Consider the following 17537-nt stretch of genomic DNA (forward strand, 5'->3'; position numbering starts at 1 on the left):
AAAAAAAGAAAGACATTAAGAGGTCGTTTCTCGTGTACACAATCTTTCTATAATTTTCACGAATGATGCTGCTGCATTATAGCTCATTCTTTGCTGGGGAATTTCAAATAAAATTTTGTGCCGTCAGTCAAAAATATCAAACAATGTCTGAGTCTTGGGTAGCAAATAATTTTTAGAAAAAATGGACATTACTACAATATTTTAGCTTCATAAAGAATTTAGACTGCTTTGGAGGTTCTGTAATATAGTCTGACTTTTGAAAGTGAGAAAAGGGTCTTTGGAATATCATCATTATGTTGGAGTATGAGATATTTGCACATAACAAAGTACTATTGAATATGTTAACTGTTTCAATTTTTGGAATATACAAATACATGTAAATTTTAATATGAACTGGAATTGATATGAAGTTCATTTTTAAATGAACAAAATGTTAGTTACTCTCTCTAGACATCCCTTTTATTTTTAATGTTTATCAAATACAACTGAGTTAATCAAGTAGTGTCTGATGTTAAGGACATATATTTAAAAGCTTTAATACTTCAAAAGAAGAAAAACGTTACAGCAGATTTACCCCATGAGTATCATTGCCCTCAACTGATGATTTAAATTCATTATTCTCCCTAACTTATTTTTTATTCTCCCTCATCCATTAATGTTTTTATTTACAGATTGAATCTTACATTTCCTACTGTGGTGGGATCCCAGCCCCTGAACATTCAGACAACCCTTTGAGATACAAATTTAGCTGGAGTCCAGTGGGCGTTTTGATGAATATCATGCAGCCTGCCACCTATCTGCTCAATGGAAAGGTAAAGAAATACCTTCAAAGCTTTAGAGATACAAACCTGCAATAACTGCCTAACAAAGTCCAAACTCTCTCTCCCTGAGTTGTTTCTGAGGTCCTCTAACAATGGCTCTGCTGCCTCCCCCCCCAATTGTCACTCCTTCCCAGCATACATCTCCTGTACCATTTAGTGTGGTCTTACCTTCCAGCAAAGCCTGTGTGCATTCTTCTCTCTTTGCCTTCTTGCAAATTGCTTTTGGAAATTCACATCTCATCTCTACACTCATACATTCCAGTCGTCTTTGCATTTATTTCAGCATTTACTAAGTAGCTGCTGTTGTTGGCTGTGGAATGAGGCACCAAAGGCTGCCACACTGAAAGCAGTGCCCATCCTCAGAGAGCTCACCATTGGATGGGGGTGGCTACCGGTACAATTTCATCCCTAGCCACTGTGTAACAGAACATAAGAACTCTCCATATTTAGTATTATTTTTACCAATTTATGTAAGGAAACTGGCTCAGAGAGGATGTTCAAGGTCATCATCAGGGACTCAAATTCAGTTCTAAATGACTCCAAAACCTTTCCTTTCCCATTTTCCTAGATTGCTTCCTATTAGTGAAACAATAGACACTGGAATAAATAACTATAATATAAGAAGAAGAATTTCCAAAGTATACTAACATGCCACAGAAATACACAGAGGGCAGCTGATCTGACCTAGGTGAAGTGGTCAGTGGAGAGAGAAGGAAAAGCAATGGAGAGAAGGCTGAGCTCAGCCTGGAAGGAAGAAGACCTATGAAAGAGAAGTCAATTGTAGACAGTTAGGCTCAAGTGGCTGAGCCAGTATTAAATCACATGACTCGGGAGCTGGCTCCCACTTGTTTGGCCTACTTGATTGTTTCCATTGCACATCAGCCAGGTCTTTCATGCCTATGATGTAAATCTTGGTCATAAGCTTGGCTGCATATCAGATACCTGGGTCCTATCCTTAAAGTTCTGATTCACCAGAGTTTTGGGATTTAAAAAAATCTTCCCAACTGATTCTAGTGTCCATCTACATTCTAGTGTGATCAGCAGACTATAGCTTCATTTAGAACCCTACTAAACAAGCAGGGCACTTTAGGCGAATGTGGGAAAGATACTGAATGCTTCAGAATAAGAAACCAAGTGCTGGCTTCCTTCACAGTGTCACCAAAGGCTAGGTAATAGTTAAGTCCATTGCATATCAGTCTCTGCATGTGTTATATAAACACTGAAATTTCATCCAATTCTCCAGTTCCATGAATCATTACGGTTTGGGCCAGAACCTCAGACCGATGTTCTCCTAAGTGCACATCCTTTCATGTGCTGCTTACTGTCTGCCTCCTGTTTCATTTCAGCAGCTCCTTCCACCTCTTGCATTCTGGAAGGACATTGGCCTGTGTTTCTTACAAATGGTAAGGCTGGCTGGAAAAATTTTTGCTTCAATTATGCAAATGCTTATTTTCAGGAGGCTATCTAAATGCTAGGGAAGATCCAAGGAAAGGCTCAGCAAAATGCCTAGTGGAAGGAGCAAGGGATTGGACGCCCACGGACCTGGTTTTGTTCTGCCATGAGCTGGGTGGACTTGGGGCTTCTTGTCTAAAAAGGACAATAATATCAGCTTCACAGGGTTTCCACAATAAGACTCAGTGAAATCCTAGAGATTGCAATCTGCTTAACAACTGGTTGACAGGCATGTCATCAATCTTTAGCAGATATCAGCAAAATAAAGAAATTAATGGTCATGAGAAACAGGAAAAGCAAGAGGTTATTCTCGGGCAGCAGAAGTCATATTTGTTGAATTTGAAAGGAGTGCTTTTTCACATTTTCCTGACACTGTGGGGAATTTGAAAAAGAAAACATGATGCTTTTCTTTCTTTGCATTTTTTTCAAGGTCCTGCTTAAGTTTCTTGCCGACAGCTTTGCCTAACACTCTGTCTTCCATTCACTCTTTTATCTGAATTCAATCACATGTCAGATGCTTAACACTCCATTGTCTGTATTTTCCTGGGCATTGTATTAGTCACTCAGTAACTCAAGTGTATCCAGTCTGTCTCCCGAGCCAGACTGTTAAACTTCTTAAAACCTCTCTTGTATTCTTGTCTGTCCACCCACTCTGCTCCCATCACCTCCACCACAGAGCCAGCCTTAAATGACATGCAGAATCTTACCGAGGGAGCCAAGTGACCTCTCTGGCTTCTATTTAAAATTGAAGTGTCAAACTTTTCCAGCAACTGGAAAATGAGTTAGGACATATTATCTCACGTCCTTGTGGTAAGTTCCAGCCACTGGTACTATTTCTAAATTCTAATCAGGATTCTAACAAGTCTGATTGCCTTCCACCTATTTGGAGACAGTGATTCATCTTCTTCTAGTTCCTTTTCCTCCTCAGGTGGTGCTTTGCTTTCCTGCCTTGGGGAGGAAGACTGTCTTACGTTTGGGCAGGACATGGCAGAGCTTTGCCATGGTCTCTTTCAGCTTCCTCTCTCAGTCTACCCCAGATAAACACATATTTCAAGTAAAAACTGCTTCCTCTGCAACCGTAGCTTCAAGGTTAAGTTTTCTAGGAGTGCACTTTTCCTCTGCCTGCCAGCACCTGACTTCAACAGCCTTTAGGAAGTCAGGACAATTATGGCTCTCCCACTGCCCACAGCAATCCATACTTTTCAGATGCTCCACTGGTGGCACAATCAGAGGCGGTATACTGTGTCAATATCTTTTCAAAATACTCATTCATAAATAAGAACAATTAAGAGGGACGTGTGACAAAGTAGAAAGCACATGGGCATCAGAGTTGGTTAGACCTGGCTTCAAGTTTGCTCCTGAATGACTCTCTGAGCCTCAGTTTCTACCTCTGTCAAATATGTTATTGCCTAGATGAAAGAGAAGGTACCCAAGGCACTTGAAATACTGTGGTCCTGGAATAAATGACTCTATGTTTCCTGTGTTAAATTCCTCGTTGTATCACTTGAGCAATTTTCATATCACATCAGTTGTCAGTCAGGATTTCCAGGATTTTAGAGTAGAAGTAGGTGACTTTCTGAAAACCTATAAGGATAAGATATACTCTCTGTGGTTATAAACATGTCAAAACATACTCTACTGTCATGTATTTCTAAAAAGATCAAATAAAAATAAATAACTAAAAACTAATTACATAGGGAAAAAATTTTCTTGCTGCTTAGTGATGAAGCAGATTGTGGTTATTTGAAGTTTGATATAAAACATTTGCCAATGATTCTTAATGACTAGGAGATGTATTTGTGTGTGTGTGTGTGTGTGTGTGTGTGTGTGTGTGTGTGTGTGTGTGTAAAAAACATTTGGACTTAGAGTGGCCTGCAACATCAATGAGAGATGAGCCAGATTCTGCTGAGAGTAGGTCTTGGATGTTAGTATCATCAGAGAATAAAGAAATGAAATGCATACTCTCTGTGAAGTAGATACGTCTTTCTGTCTTCATTCAAGTCATTACTTAAATATTAAACATGACAGGGTTTATTGAACCCATGGTATGTCGCTAGAAATACAACTCTGAATTGATACAAGTGGTAATGATTACCCTGTAATTTTCTGGATCTGGTTGCTTAGCCAACTGTCAGTCTCTCTAAATGAATCAATACCATTCAGTTTACAGTTCCCGATTTTCGTCCCCAGAATTCATGATGGACTTATGAACTAGCTGATTTATTTCTCATTGGTAAGATGCTGGACTTTCATCTTTCATCATTTTTATTCAGTTTTTCTTTTTTAAAAATTTCCTAACCTTTAAATCAGTAAACAGAACTTTGGAATTGCCATAGGTTATAGAAGGGAAATGGATGCGGAGACCCTAAACGTCAACATTTACCTTCTTTATTTGATTTTCAAAAAAACTTTAGAATCATATCAGAAGATTTATTTTAAACAAATAGTACAGAAATGGTCTCTCTGGAAATGTTAGTGGTGCATCGCAGAAGGGGTTACAAGAAAATTAAATGGAAGGCATTCCTCACAGCAGCACAGCGTTTTAACCAGAGAGATTCTGCCAATCCTGACACTGCAGTCTGGGCAGGCCTTTTCCTCCTGGTCTTCCGCCATATTGAGATGAGGTGTTGATTGCTCATGTTAAGGCACATGTGGAGCCCATCTGCAAATAACTATGGGAATAATTAAGTGTAGCCAAAGCATTGCCTTTGGGAAAATTCCTTTGAGTTCGTCCTGAGGCCCCCTGGAAAGCTCTTTGTGCCTTGTCCAGTGTACAGTTTTAGAGATGTGGTCAGAGATGGTGGCTCGCTGTGCAGCCAGGACAAAATCCAGCTCACTAGGATCCCTGACCCAAAGTCTCAGCCCTGATTTTATCACTTCAGAATTCTTGCCATTATCTCTCAGATAACCACAAAGCTCACAAACTAAAAGAAAATGTAAATCTCCAATTAAAATAAAGACAAAACCAAGCAAAAAAAAATAAAAATAAAAAGCTTTACTGCATTTTGTTTTTTTTTACTTGCCTTTTATTTATTTTCTTAATTTGATTTAATTAGCTACACATGACAGTACAATGATCTTGACATATACATTTAAGTAAGATGGGATATAATTTCTCATTTTTCTGAGTGTACAGATCGTAGAATTACATTGGTCATGCAGCTTTACTGCATTTTGAATGTGCGTGTAGGAGGAGATACAGGTAAAAGATGTCGTGAGATATCAAAGAGCTTGGGAATCCATGATTAACTTATCAGCCATAAGATTATGGGTAGTACTTATTTGAGTTTCAATGTATGCTCTCAGCATTGTCTTTGTTGCGAAGGGAGATCTCCTCACAACCTCACCTGCCGTCTAACATGTACACAAAGTTTTATGTACTGGTCTGGCTGTGAGCTCTTTATAGTTGCTACTTCATGGTTCCAGGTACTGGATAGACATCTAGTTAATTTTCAATGAGAAAAAGAGTAGATGGAAGACAGAGATTACATCTTACTCATCACTGACCTTATTCTCTCCACAATTTGTGTGATCCCTGGACATACATAGTGCTGCTCAATAAATGCTAGCTGTGTGAATGGAATGTATGACTCATGCCTGACATGGCATTCAAGAGGGTGTGAGAGTGAAAAAAAAAAAAAAGAATATTGCCATGCTGATTTGAACATAGAAGCCATTTAAATAAGTATCTGTTATTTTTGCCTTTGTGTTACCATAATTCATAAGTTTATTGAAAAATTTATAAATTATGGTAACAGTGAAACAGTTTGACTCTGGGATGCTGATTACGGTGGTTTCATTAAAATTTAATTACTTAAACTTCTGTTTCCTTGGGGTAGTTTATGCAGACGAACCCAAAGGGGATCAAGCTCTGCTGCAATCCCACCTGCATCTCTTCAATGTTCTCAGGTCGTGAACGTCACAGGAGGGGTGTCCTTTTTGGATGCAGTCACTTCCATGGATTACTTCCCGGGACTGAATCTGGAAGGGTATCCCAATAGAGACAGTACCAGATATGCTGAGATCTACGGCATTCCGTCTGCCCACACGCTGCTGCGGGGGACACTGAGGTATAAGGTCAGCAACTGTATTGTAGATTAAACACCTTGCCAGTTTTGATGTGAGTGTGTGAATACTTAATTTCCCTTATTGATCAAAGTAATTGAGATGATAAACCAACCCACAGCCTCTTTTCTTTTTTGATTAACAGTTTTAGAATGTCAGATGTCAACTCAAAAATCACAAAGGAGAATGTAATGCCTTATTAGCAGTCAGGGGTGAGCAGGTTCAGGTTTGTGAGATTTGGGGGCCAAAGGGCCTCACCAGGACTCAATTTCTCTTTGTTCCCGAGCCCTTTTGGCCAGGATTCCCTGCAGTCCAGATTTCCACACAGTGGCAGGCAGGTGGCAGGGGCTTTACTTCTTGCACTCTGTCAAATCCAGTGGAAATATAAAACCTCATCTTTCTAATCATTAAAAATGTAATTTTTGTCTCTTTAGCTGGGATTTATCTCCGAGGTTGGTAGAGTAAAAGTATAGTTTGATCTATGATATTCCATATTGATGAAGGTGGAGTCAGTCTCATTCGAAACATCTGGTTTGGAGCTAGGGAAAGGGACAGGGTGAGAGGGACTTCCCCAAAGTACACCTGGAAGTTTTTAAAATATTTTTTTAGTTGTCAATGGAAATCAGTGGTTGATTTCATATTGAGATCCATAACTTATTACATCTGCTGGTATCCACAATAAACTGATATTCAGAGTTCTGTGTGGCCATGAACTTGGGAGCTTCATCCTTTTTATCTGCTGCATTGCATCCATAGTTCAACTTCTCCCCCATTCTGTCCCCTTCCAAAACTCTCCTGACCACTCTGCTGCCTCAGGATCCTGGTGACCATTGTTATTCTTTTTCTGTGCATATATGATATTTGACATTTTTTAAAAAAAGATTTCACATATAAGTGAGATCATACAGTATTTTTGTCTTTTGTTTGACTCATTCACTTAGCATAATGTCTGCCAGGTTCATACTCCTATATAATAATAATTATTATTTTTCGTGGTCTCAGGATTGAACTGAGGGCCTTGTGCATACTAGGTGAGCACCTTACCACTTGAGCTACATCCACAGACTCTATTTATTTATTTAAAGAAAAGACAACCGTTTTATTTCTTACTTGTTGAAACATCTATTGGTTTTATGTATCCCAATATTTACTTCCTAGCATTTTGGTATTATTTATATGTGTATTTTTGTTGTCTCCCCCAAAAGATTATAAGCTCCCAGAGGGCAGGTTGGCAGTCGTACTCTTATGAGTGTGATGTGCTCATTGTCCAAAGTTAAACAAGATGTCAGTGATAATGTCCTAAGAGACCTAAAAGCCCTGGCTCCCCAACAAGCCTGTAGGCACAGCAGAAATTCTTGTGTGAACTAGTCATGCCATGCCCTGCTCTGGAACATTTCTTGATCTGTTTTTCTTCAATTAGTTCTATGTGAGTAGTAACATTTTTGGAGGTGGAGTCCAGGAGTTAGAATTTCTGGAGAGTTTTCAGTATAGTCTTTTGCTAAACATGCAGACTTAGGAGTAAAGGATCTTAGTAGATTTAAGTATTCACTAAAACCCTCAATGTGTATGAATGAGAGCTAAGTCCATGGAACCCCTGACCATGAAAGACGTTGCAGTGTTTGTCTTGAGGACTGCCCTGAGCAAGCTATGGCAACCTTCAGCAACCCAAACATACTCTCTAGGGCTGGAGATAAGACACTATCATTCAAATATGACAGGGAGGCCTTGGTGACATCCTCTGCCTGCCTGTCACATGCTGTCCTTCCAGATCCTGTGTGGTAACACCTTTCTCTGGGATCTTCCTAACTCCTTGCCCTTGAGTCACCCCTTTCTTGTTTATGCCAGTTTCTGCTCCTTTGTGCTCCCATAACTGTGTCCACCTCTGTCATAGCACCAATAATATTCTATGGTAGCTTGGTCATCAGTGGTCACTTATAATCACTATTTGTTTGCCAGGCATCATTTTTTTTTTTTCTGTCTTATCTGACCCTCTTCTGGTCCGCAGTTTCTTCATGGGTAGGAATTAAGTTTTTCATCTCTGAGGCTTCAGCCCCGGTAATGTGCCAGCAGTTTTGCTCAGTGTTTATTGAAGACAGTCTATAAAGTAGCTTCATTTCTGGAGGTCTTCATAAAACTATTCCTGGGGCTGGGGATGTGGTTCAATGGTAGAACTCTTGTCCAGCATGCATGAAGCCCTGGGTTCAATCCCAGCACTGCAAAAATAAAAAACAAAACAAAACAAAACCTATATTTCTGAGATTAAGAAACCTTTAGTACCTGTCAGATCATTGAAGCAAACTTGCATGTTCCTTTTTTTGTTTTGTTTTGTTTTTCCTCTTTGAATAGCTAGAATATTACAACCTTGCAGAAATATGAAAATTACCAGTTGACTGCACTTTTAATGATGAAATCTCTGATGGCTACCAGGAACTATTATTTATATTAAAAACTATGTTGCTTTCCAACATTACTTTCCTCTCTCTTTATCCTTGAGCTGTTATTGTAGCAGCCACTGAGTTCCCTGTTTCAGGATTCACATTCTCCCCCTGATTTGCACACAGAACAAAGGCTGTTTTTGTTGTTGTTGTTTGTTTGTTTGACCTAATATGTCAATCAAAAATTTTATTCTGTAATTTGCTCTCCTTTAGCAGAATGAAATGCTGGAATGTAGGAAAATGACATGAGGGTGTGAGAGTAAAGGATATACACTTAGTAATATATTGTGATGATATAATAAATATAATATAATTAAATATAATTTCCTGCTTTCTATGCCTATGGTCCAGATGAACAGACACAGAATAATGTATTAATTGCCAGTGGAGGTTGTACAAAGGCTATGGAATTCAGGAAAGAGAATGTCCACTCACTTGGGGTTTCAGAGTTGGATCCAAGGGAGGGGCAGGCATTCCACAGGGGAAGAGAGGTGGTTAACATGTTGCAGACACAGGAGCTGCAGGTGCAGAAGAGCCCAGATGTTTAGGGATGGTTAGAGATGGAGAGTCAGGCTGGAGGGACATATTGTGATGAGTTTTATATAATATACCAAGGACTTCAGTGTAACATGAAGGACATATACAGAACTTTAATGTGAGTGGTTGCATGATCATATCCACATTTTAGAAACTTCGATTCTCAACCTTTCTTCCTTTGCCCTATATGCTTTAGGGTAGCAGTTCTTAATCAGTAGAATGGATTATGTGCTTTGGAGAATATTTCCATAAGTTCCTTCTTCCATGATAAGAAAGAGCAAAACTGACTGTTATATTAAATGACAGTCTGCTGAACTGACTCTATCTATATATTGCACATGGAAATTTGCCCTTATGCTGTCCGAAAATACCACTCACATAGTCATGGAAACAGGAATAAAGGCCCAAGTTTTGCAAGGTATTTTATATAAACAAGTAGAATTTTTATGACACTACTGATTGGTTTGAACTTGGAGGTGATTGTATCCATATCAGCAATACAAATGACTATTTTCAGTCTGTTTTCTAATTTAGTTACAAAGATAGATCCTCTTTTCAAAAAATCTTGAAAGTTGTTTTCTTATAAGAGAAAAATTTCATATGCTGATTAGTAATTCTTGTTTCAGGGATATTCCAAAGCTCTGAATGGATTTGTAAAACTGGGTCTGATCAACAGAGAGGAATATCCTGCTCTTCGACCTGAGGCCAACCCTCTCACCTGGGTAAGCCACTTGGGAATTTTGTCCTGTCTGCTGCTCTTCAGAAAAGCCTTCTGAAATGATCAGATGTGCAGTTGGCAGCTGAAGTAGGAAGACAAATCCTTGCCTTAAAGGTCTCCTTCTATTCACCACTACTGAAGGATGGAAAAGGCCAGGGATTGACACACCAATCCTATTTTCCATGTTAGCTTGTACCATTGGATCACTCCTCCGAGCTCTGAAAATAGACCTGCTTGTTCTCTGCTTTGGGCTCTAAGATCCTCCAACTGTATAATGGTAGCAGGAGTCACTTGGGCCCTTGAAGATGATAATCCAGAAGAGATGCTATTGTATCACAGAGTTTGACTCCTAACCCCTAATCCCGCCAATCCTCTCACTTGGCCATTCATAACCATGACTAATTTGAGTTTTAGTTACTCAGTTTATGTCCATATCTTTGATCTTAGAGTTGGAAGGGACTTTGGAGGCGTAGAACTGAATATAAAGTGTTAGCTTATTACCAGCTGATCATTCAATTTACACGAATGTGCCCATATTTCAGAAGAGATGCCAACAGAAATGTACCACAGGGGAAGAGGACCAATGTTTTCAATGTAGTAATTTTGTGCATCTGTAAACCTTTTCAATTAAAGTTTTACCCATCATAAATTTACCTGTTGGATGGTAATGAGTAAATACCTTTAAAGACAACCTGGGTTTGAGGCAGCTAGGTTGCAGAGGGTGGTGCAGGCATTCTTAGGGTGGATCCAGTATGTTGATCACTGTAGTCTAGAACAGTGGTTTATACACTTTTTAAATTTTTTTGGTAAAGGATTAGACTGTAAAAATTTTTGACTTTATGTGCTAGATAGTCTCTGTGGAACCATTCAGTTCTGCCATGGACAATACATAAATCAATGGGCATGACTGTTCTAATAAAATTTGTATTTATGAAACATGTGATGAGCCACATTTGGCTTGTGAACCAACTTTTTGACCCCTGATTTAAAACATGACTTTCCCTTTGGGAGCCTGGTAAAAGTTTTGTTTAGAAAGTAGAAAAGGCTGTGGCCACTGAGATTTTTTTTTATACCTGCCAGTTCTTTCTCATCTCTTGAACCTACCAAGGCACTCTGGTTGCTATTGGCAACCACAGAGCCAAGTCCCTTCCACTTTATCCTGGCCAAAATTGACTGCTGGAGAGTGGGGAAGAGTGGGCGAAAAATGTGATGGAGAGGTTATATGAAAGCTAGAAATATGCTGACATTTCCTTTACTTAGTATTGAGTGTTTACCACTGAAATATCATTCTGGAATACCATGCATAGATGTGTAGGGGTGCAGATGCATGCACATTGCTGTTTCTAACTTAAAATTTTGAAGTATTTTTATCTTTTTTCCTTATTTAAAATTTTTTTTCTAATTATGCATGACAATAGAATGCACTTTGACACATCATATATTAATGGAGTAAAACTTCTCATTCTTCTGGTTGTGCATGATGTAGAATCACACTGGTTGTGTAGTCATGTATACACATAGGATAATATTGTCAGATTCATCATCTTTATTTTTCTAATCAGAAACAACTCCTCTGTGACCTAGTTGGGATTTCACGCTCCTCCACGTGTGATATGCTTAAGGAAGCTGTCCTCAAGAAACTGGGAGGGGACAAAAGCCAGCTGGAAGCTGCTGAATGGTAAGCACTCTCCATTCAAGTTAGAGCAAAATATATTGGACCAATGATTATATTTGGTCCTTTCTAGTCAATGAAAGATAAAGATACAACCAAGCATTTTGCATCTGCCTTGGGTTAACTAACTGCTCTAATGTTGGTCCGCTGTGGAGAGATTACTGCATGTTCATATGGGGATAAAAAGTAGGCAAAAAGAGGAACTAAATGACACTTAAAATTTGGAAAATGCTCATTTTGAAAAACTTCTCATTCATTCCTGAATAAAGTGGTATGATTTCGCTTTCCTGTGGGAGATTTTCTGAGTATTCCCCCAATACTTTAAAATGTTTATTCACATAATTGCTGTGTGTTATGCAGGTATACTTAAAGTGGAGCAGCTAATCTGTAATCTCACAAAAAGCTTTTTTACAATGTGGATTTACAATGCATTATTTCTGCTCTGCTGCAAGGAGCAATCTCTGGGGTAGTCTGGGGAGGACTCTAAAAGGTTAAAACATCATCATTTTATAATTTAGGAGAGATCTAGAACTTGGGCAGTTACCTTGCAATTCTGTCCTTTTGAGATAAAATTTGTGACTCTCTATTCTGCTTCCCAAATAAGAACATGTATAGGGCTTGAATTAAAGCAGCCACTTCTTGTACTTTTCAGGTTGGGCTTACTTGGGGAAGATCAAGTCCCCCAGGCTGACTCCATCGTGGATGCCCTCTCCAAGCATTTGGCCTTGAAGCTCTCCTATGGTACGATGTGGGGGTCATAGAGAAGTATCCCTAAGGACAAGTCATACAGTAGAATTAGAGGAGTAGAATTAGTTCCAGGCTGGAACCAAGCAGTAGAAATAGGGAGAAGGGATGTGAGGGAAAGGATACTTGAGCTGTTTTTCCAGAGTGTGAGGATTTTTAGGTAAGAATGAACTTAAATACTGTGGGAAAGGAAACAGAAATAGCTTTACTATAACTTATTAGGAAATACTTAAGGAGCATTTTTGGAATCGTGTGTGTGACCTCTACGGTACTGTCCTTGTGACTGCATAGCCAGTGTTCATGACCTCAACAAAAGAACATGATCAGAGTTTTAATTTCCTTGAGTTTTTTTTTTCCCCTTGGTTTTGGGTCTGAAAAACAGTAGGATAATGGTCTAAGGACCATATGCAATGGGAAGGAAAGTTTGTGAGAGGAGAAGGAGTCAAGCAGGAAATGAGACATAATATTTGAGTTATAATGAGTTATTTGAGTTATAGTGGCATTTTTCAATGTCTGTGTTTATTTTAAGGCCCTGAGGAAAAAGACATGATTGTGATGAGAGACAGCTTTGGAATCAGACATCCTTCTGGACATTTAGAAAATAAAACTATTGATCTTGTGGTTTATGGAGACTTCAATGGCTTTTCAGCAATGGCTAAAACTGTGGGGTTACCCACTGCCATGGCAGCCAAAATGTTGCTGAATGGTAAGTTCTGTACACTTAAGGGATGATTCTGTCTTCATATCACCTTCAAGTCATTCAGTGCTGGACATCAGATAATTACTCTTGAGCATAACACTGGCATTGACTGAAAGTGAGCTATCTGAGAAGATCCCTTACTGGGAGGTCACCATGTGGAGAGGGAAGAGTATAGGCTTTGGAGTAAGACCTAATTTCCACCCAGCCCAGTTATAAGATAGTTGTGATGGGTTATCATTTACTCAGCACCTCTGAGTACTTCCTTCAGCTTGAAAGTGGGTATTGCTATCCCTAATTTATAAGGCTGTCGTCATGTTTGAGTGAAATAACATATCAATTCCTGCAACATACAGGGACCCACAAAGGAATGTTAATTTCCTTCCATTATGAACCATAGTTTATTAACTTTGTATTTCAGCATGTTGTCTGTACTTAGTATTTAAGATTATGGATGCGTCTTGATTTACCACAGGCTTTCATCCTGGTGCACTCATTGTATGTTGAAATTGTCTTAAGTTGAAAATGCATCGACTACACCTAACCTAATGAACATCAACTTAGCAACTCAGTTTACTGTAGAGTATCAGGTATTCACTCTGGAGATCTCATGGCTGACTGGGAGTTGTGGCTGACTGCTGCTGCCCAGCATTGCATGAGAGTATCATATGGCATATCACTAGCCTGAGAAAAGATAAAGATTCTAAGTATGATTTATATAACATGTGTCTATTCCATAAATGCATTGATTTATATTGAACACACCATGATAACGTTGAAAATCCCAATATGTCAAACCATCTGAAATCTGGAACCCTCTATAAATGAATTCAAATTTTAACTCTCCACTTTCCCCTTATGATCACATATACATTCAATAAGCATTACCTCTGAATATGATTAAGCATTACCTCTGAATATGATACTCCATTTGGCCTGTCTGAAAGAAGGAAGGGAGTGAAAATCATCAATATGTGTAAATGTGAAATAATGAGCAAACATATCTACAAAGCGTATCAGATAATGTCAAATTAAACTTCTCACTTGGTCTTTGAGGAACCACAGTGAAGAAGCCATAAAGGCTAGGGTCATCATGGAAGTTATTAAAAGTGCCCAGACTTACTGTTTCAGCCATCCTAACAGGTACTAGTGGTCAAATAATCAGATTGGTTTCTGTTCATTCTGGCAGGAATTAATGCAGTTAATGACACTGAGTTCAGCTATGTTTTCAATTCAAAATTCATCTCTTTTTCTTACAGTGACTTGACAATGTAATGGTCTAGCAGGGAACATATAAGCAGCTGTTTTAATGTCAGGCTTCTGACCATCTGTTATGCTGAGATTATTGCTGGGGTGATACCTTCCCTTTTGCTGGGGAAATTAACTTTTAGCACCATCTTTGAAATGATAATCACACTTTTATTTTCTTCCAGGTGAAATTGAAGCCAAAGGCCTGATGGGGCCCTTCTCAAAGGAGATCTATGGGCCCATTTTGGAGCAGATTAAAGCAGAAGGCATTATATATACTACACAGAGCACAATCAAGCTATAATTGGGAATTTTATTGTTTTTATCTTCCCAAACAACACAACTCTCAACATTTGTGTGATAAATATGATTGTTAATATGCTATTTTATAAAGTATAAAGCATGATGTATTTTGATTAAGTTAATACAATGACTTTTGAAATGCAAATCTCTATTTTAAAATGAAATTTTTTAGAATAGGAGAAGGTTTGTCATTACCAGAGAAATTTAGTAATTCTACCATGTACTTTTTCATATATATATATATATATATATATATATATGTATGTAAAAGTGATAATTATCATATGTTAATTTATTATGCTTCATTTTTCTTATAAGAACATATTTTCCTATAATCAGCAAATGAAGTTTTACTATTTTAATCAGGAAAATTTCTCATATACTTATATTTTTATATTTTAAAGTGATTGTTAGATATCTTTAGATTACTTATCTACAAACCTTTTAAAATGTTATTTTTGTGCCTTTTTTTGTAAAGTTATCATTTGTTCAGTGAATGCCATTTTTAATTGCTTTCTCTGGAGTGTTTGGAAAAGGAAACAGATGAGATTTAATCACAATCCACATTGATACCTTCATTAGGCACAGAAAAATTGTTTAACAAAATCCAGTATCCTTTAATAATAAACACACACACATACTAGTAATAGTAGAGCACTACCTGATAAAATACATTTATGAAAACGGTTTGTATCATGCTTAATGATGAAAAACTGAATGATTTCTCCCTAAAATCAGAAATCAGACAAGAATGTTTACTCAACCTATACTGGAGGGTCGAGCCAGGGCAATTTAGACAAGACAATAAATAAAAGACATCTACATGGTAAAAGAAGAAGCAAGCTCTATTTGCAGATAATATAATCCCAGGCATAGAAATCTAAAAGTAATTCAGAGAAAATCCAAAGACTGACTTACAACAAAACAAAACATTAGCATTAATAAATGAGTTCGGCAGAGCTGCAGGATACAAGAATAAAATGCACAAATTGATTGGTTTCTATAAAGTATCAATGAATGAACTAAAAATGATGGTAAGGAAACCACTTTCAACAGCATCAAAAAGAATAAAGTATCAATAGAGTTGAGAGTCCAGAAATGATGCCTACATTTTAATTTTTGAAAAAGGTGCTAAGATTATTCAATAGGGAAAAGATATTCTTTTTCATCAAATGGTGATTAGAAACATGGATTTCTACTTGCTAATGATGAAGTTAGATCTCTTCCTCCTACCACACACACACACACACACACACACACACACACACACACACACAAACTGAGTAAACATGGACTTAAGACCTATGTATTAAGAGCTACCTCAATAAAAGTCTTAGAAGAAAACAGGCATAAATCTTCATGATTTTAGTTAGCAATGGCTTCTTAATAACACCAAAACAGAAGCAAAAAAAAAAAAAAGATAAATTGGACAGAATGAAAGTTATTTAAAACTCTTTTGCCTCCAAGGACACTATCAAGAAAGCAAAAAGACAACACTCAGAACAAGAGAAAAAAACTGTAAATCACTTATCAGCCAAGGGAGGAACATGTAGCCAGACTATAAAGAACTGTTATGACTCAATAACAAAAAGACAAACAAACTAATTTAAAAAATGAACAAAAGAATTGAATTGATGGTTCTTCAAAGAAATATAAAGGAGCAATAGTTACATTAAATATGATTAACATCCTGAGTTATCAGGAGATACCACTGGAATCCACAATGAGATACCATGTTGAAGCCACTAGAATAGCTATACCAAAAAAAAAAAAAAAAAAAAAAAAGAACAAGCGTTGGCATGGACACCAAGACATTGGAGCACTCAACTCTGCTGGTGGATAACCAAGAGAAGTGAAAACATATGTCCACACAAAATCTTGTAGGCAAATGTGCACAGCAGCATTATTCATAATGGCCCCAAATTGGAGCAAGTCTAAAGTTCAACAAAGTAAACAAATAAACAAAATGTGGTATGTCTATACAATGGAAAAATTACCCAGTATTTGAATGAAGTAATCAAGTACTGATACATGATACAGCCTGAATGAACATTGAAAACATGCAAAGTGAAGGAAGGCAGAAAAAAGAGCCATATATGGTGTGGTTTCATTTATATGAAATGATCAGAATATGCGAATCTATATATAGAGAAAGTAGAGTAGTGCTTACCTATTGCTGGGGGATTGGGAGAAAAATGGAGGGGATGCTAACAAGTATAGGGTTTTCTTTTGGGGTAATGAAAATGCTGGAGAGTTGATTGTGGTAAACCCACTGAACTGTACACTTTGTGTGAGCTGTATGATATGTGAATTATATCTTAAATTGTTATAAGACTACATATCAAATAAATTTATTTGCTCCTTTCGGGAAATTCTCTTGCCTTTAGAGACATAAATCAATCACTGTTCCACCATTATTGACTGTGCTCACATCCCCGTATATAGAACAAACTGATTCTGCCTTTAGAGTAAGCAGGTTCTATACAGGGAGGGGACATATGACAACCAAATGTCTCCTGAGCTATGTGAGAATCAAAATTGATTAAGGTCTGGTACCATCTGTCTTAAATAATATGTGAAGATCTCTATTCCATTAGTAAGACCTTTTTATTAAGGATTTTAAAAAACAACAATACCATGTTCGACACAATGATTTAGAAAATTAAACTTCTGTCACATTGATTCCACCCTCAATCTGGGACAGTGCCAAGATTGATTGAGAACTGGGGAACTAACATTTCGGATGGAGTGGGGGAATCTGTGAGTTCTCAATATAACTAACTACTTTGGGCTTTTTGATAACCATCAGTGATAAAGAGGGTATGACTGACAAGATCATCTAATG

At 37.7% G+C, this 17537-nt stretch overlaps 1 protein-coding gene across 4 annotated transcripts in view; it reads left to right on the plus strand.

Moving 5' to 3' along the window:
* Positions 1-17064, plus strand: part of Aass (aminoadipate-semialdehyde synthase) — a 55984-nt gene extending 38920 nt beyond the window's left edge. For all 4 annotated transcript variants that reach the window (XM_005333945.5, XM_078040306.1, XM_040291605.2 and 1 more), the window contains 7 exons: positions 672-812; positions 6183-6350; positions 9937-10032; positions 11591-11706; positions 12353-12441; positions 12974-13150; positions 14575-17064. In XM_005333945.5, coding sequence (XP_005334002.1) covers positions 672-812; positions 6183-6350; positions 9937-10032; positions 11591-11706; positions 12353-12441; positions 12974-13150; positions 14575-14693 — 906 coding nt within the window. In that variant the 3' untranslated portion in view covers positions 14694-17064. The remainder of the gene's footprint in view (positions 1-671; positions 813-6182; positions 6351-9936; positions 10033-11590; positions 11707-12352; positions 12442-12973; positions 13151-14574) is intronic.
* The last annotated feature ends 473 nt before the right edge of the window (positions 17065-17537 follow it).

The sequence above is a fragment of the Ictidomys tridecemlineatus genome, chromosome 2 (assembly GCF_052094955.1).
Source record: "Ictidomys tridecemlineatus isolate mIctTri1 chromosome 2, mIctTri1.hap1, whole genome shotgun sequence".
Lineage (NCBI taxonomy): Eukaryota > Metazoa > Chordata > Mammalia > Rodentia > Sciuridae > Ictidomys > Ictidomys tridecemlineatus.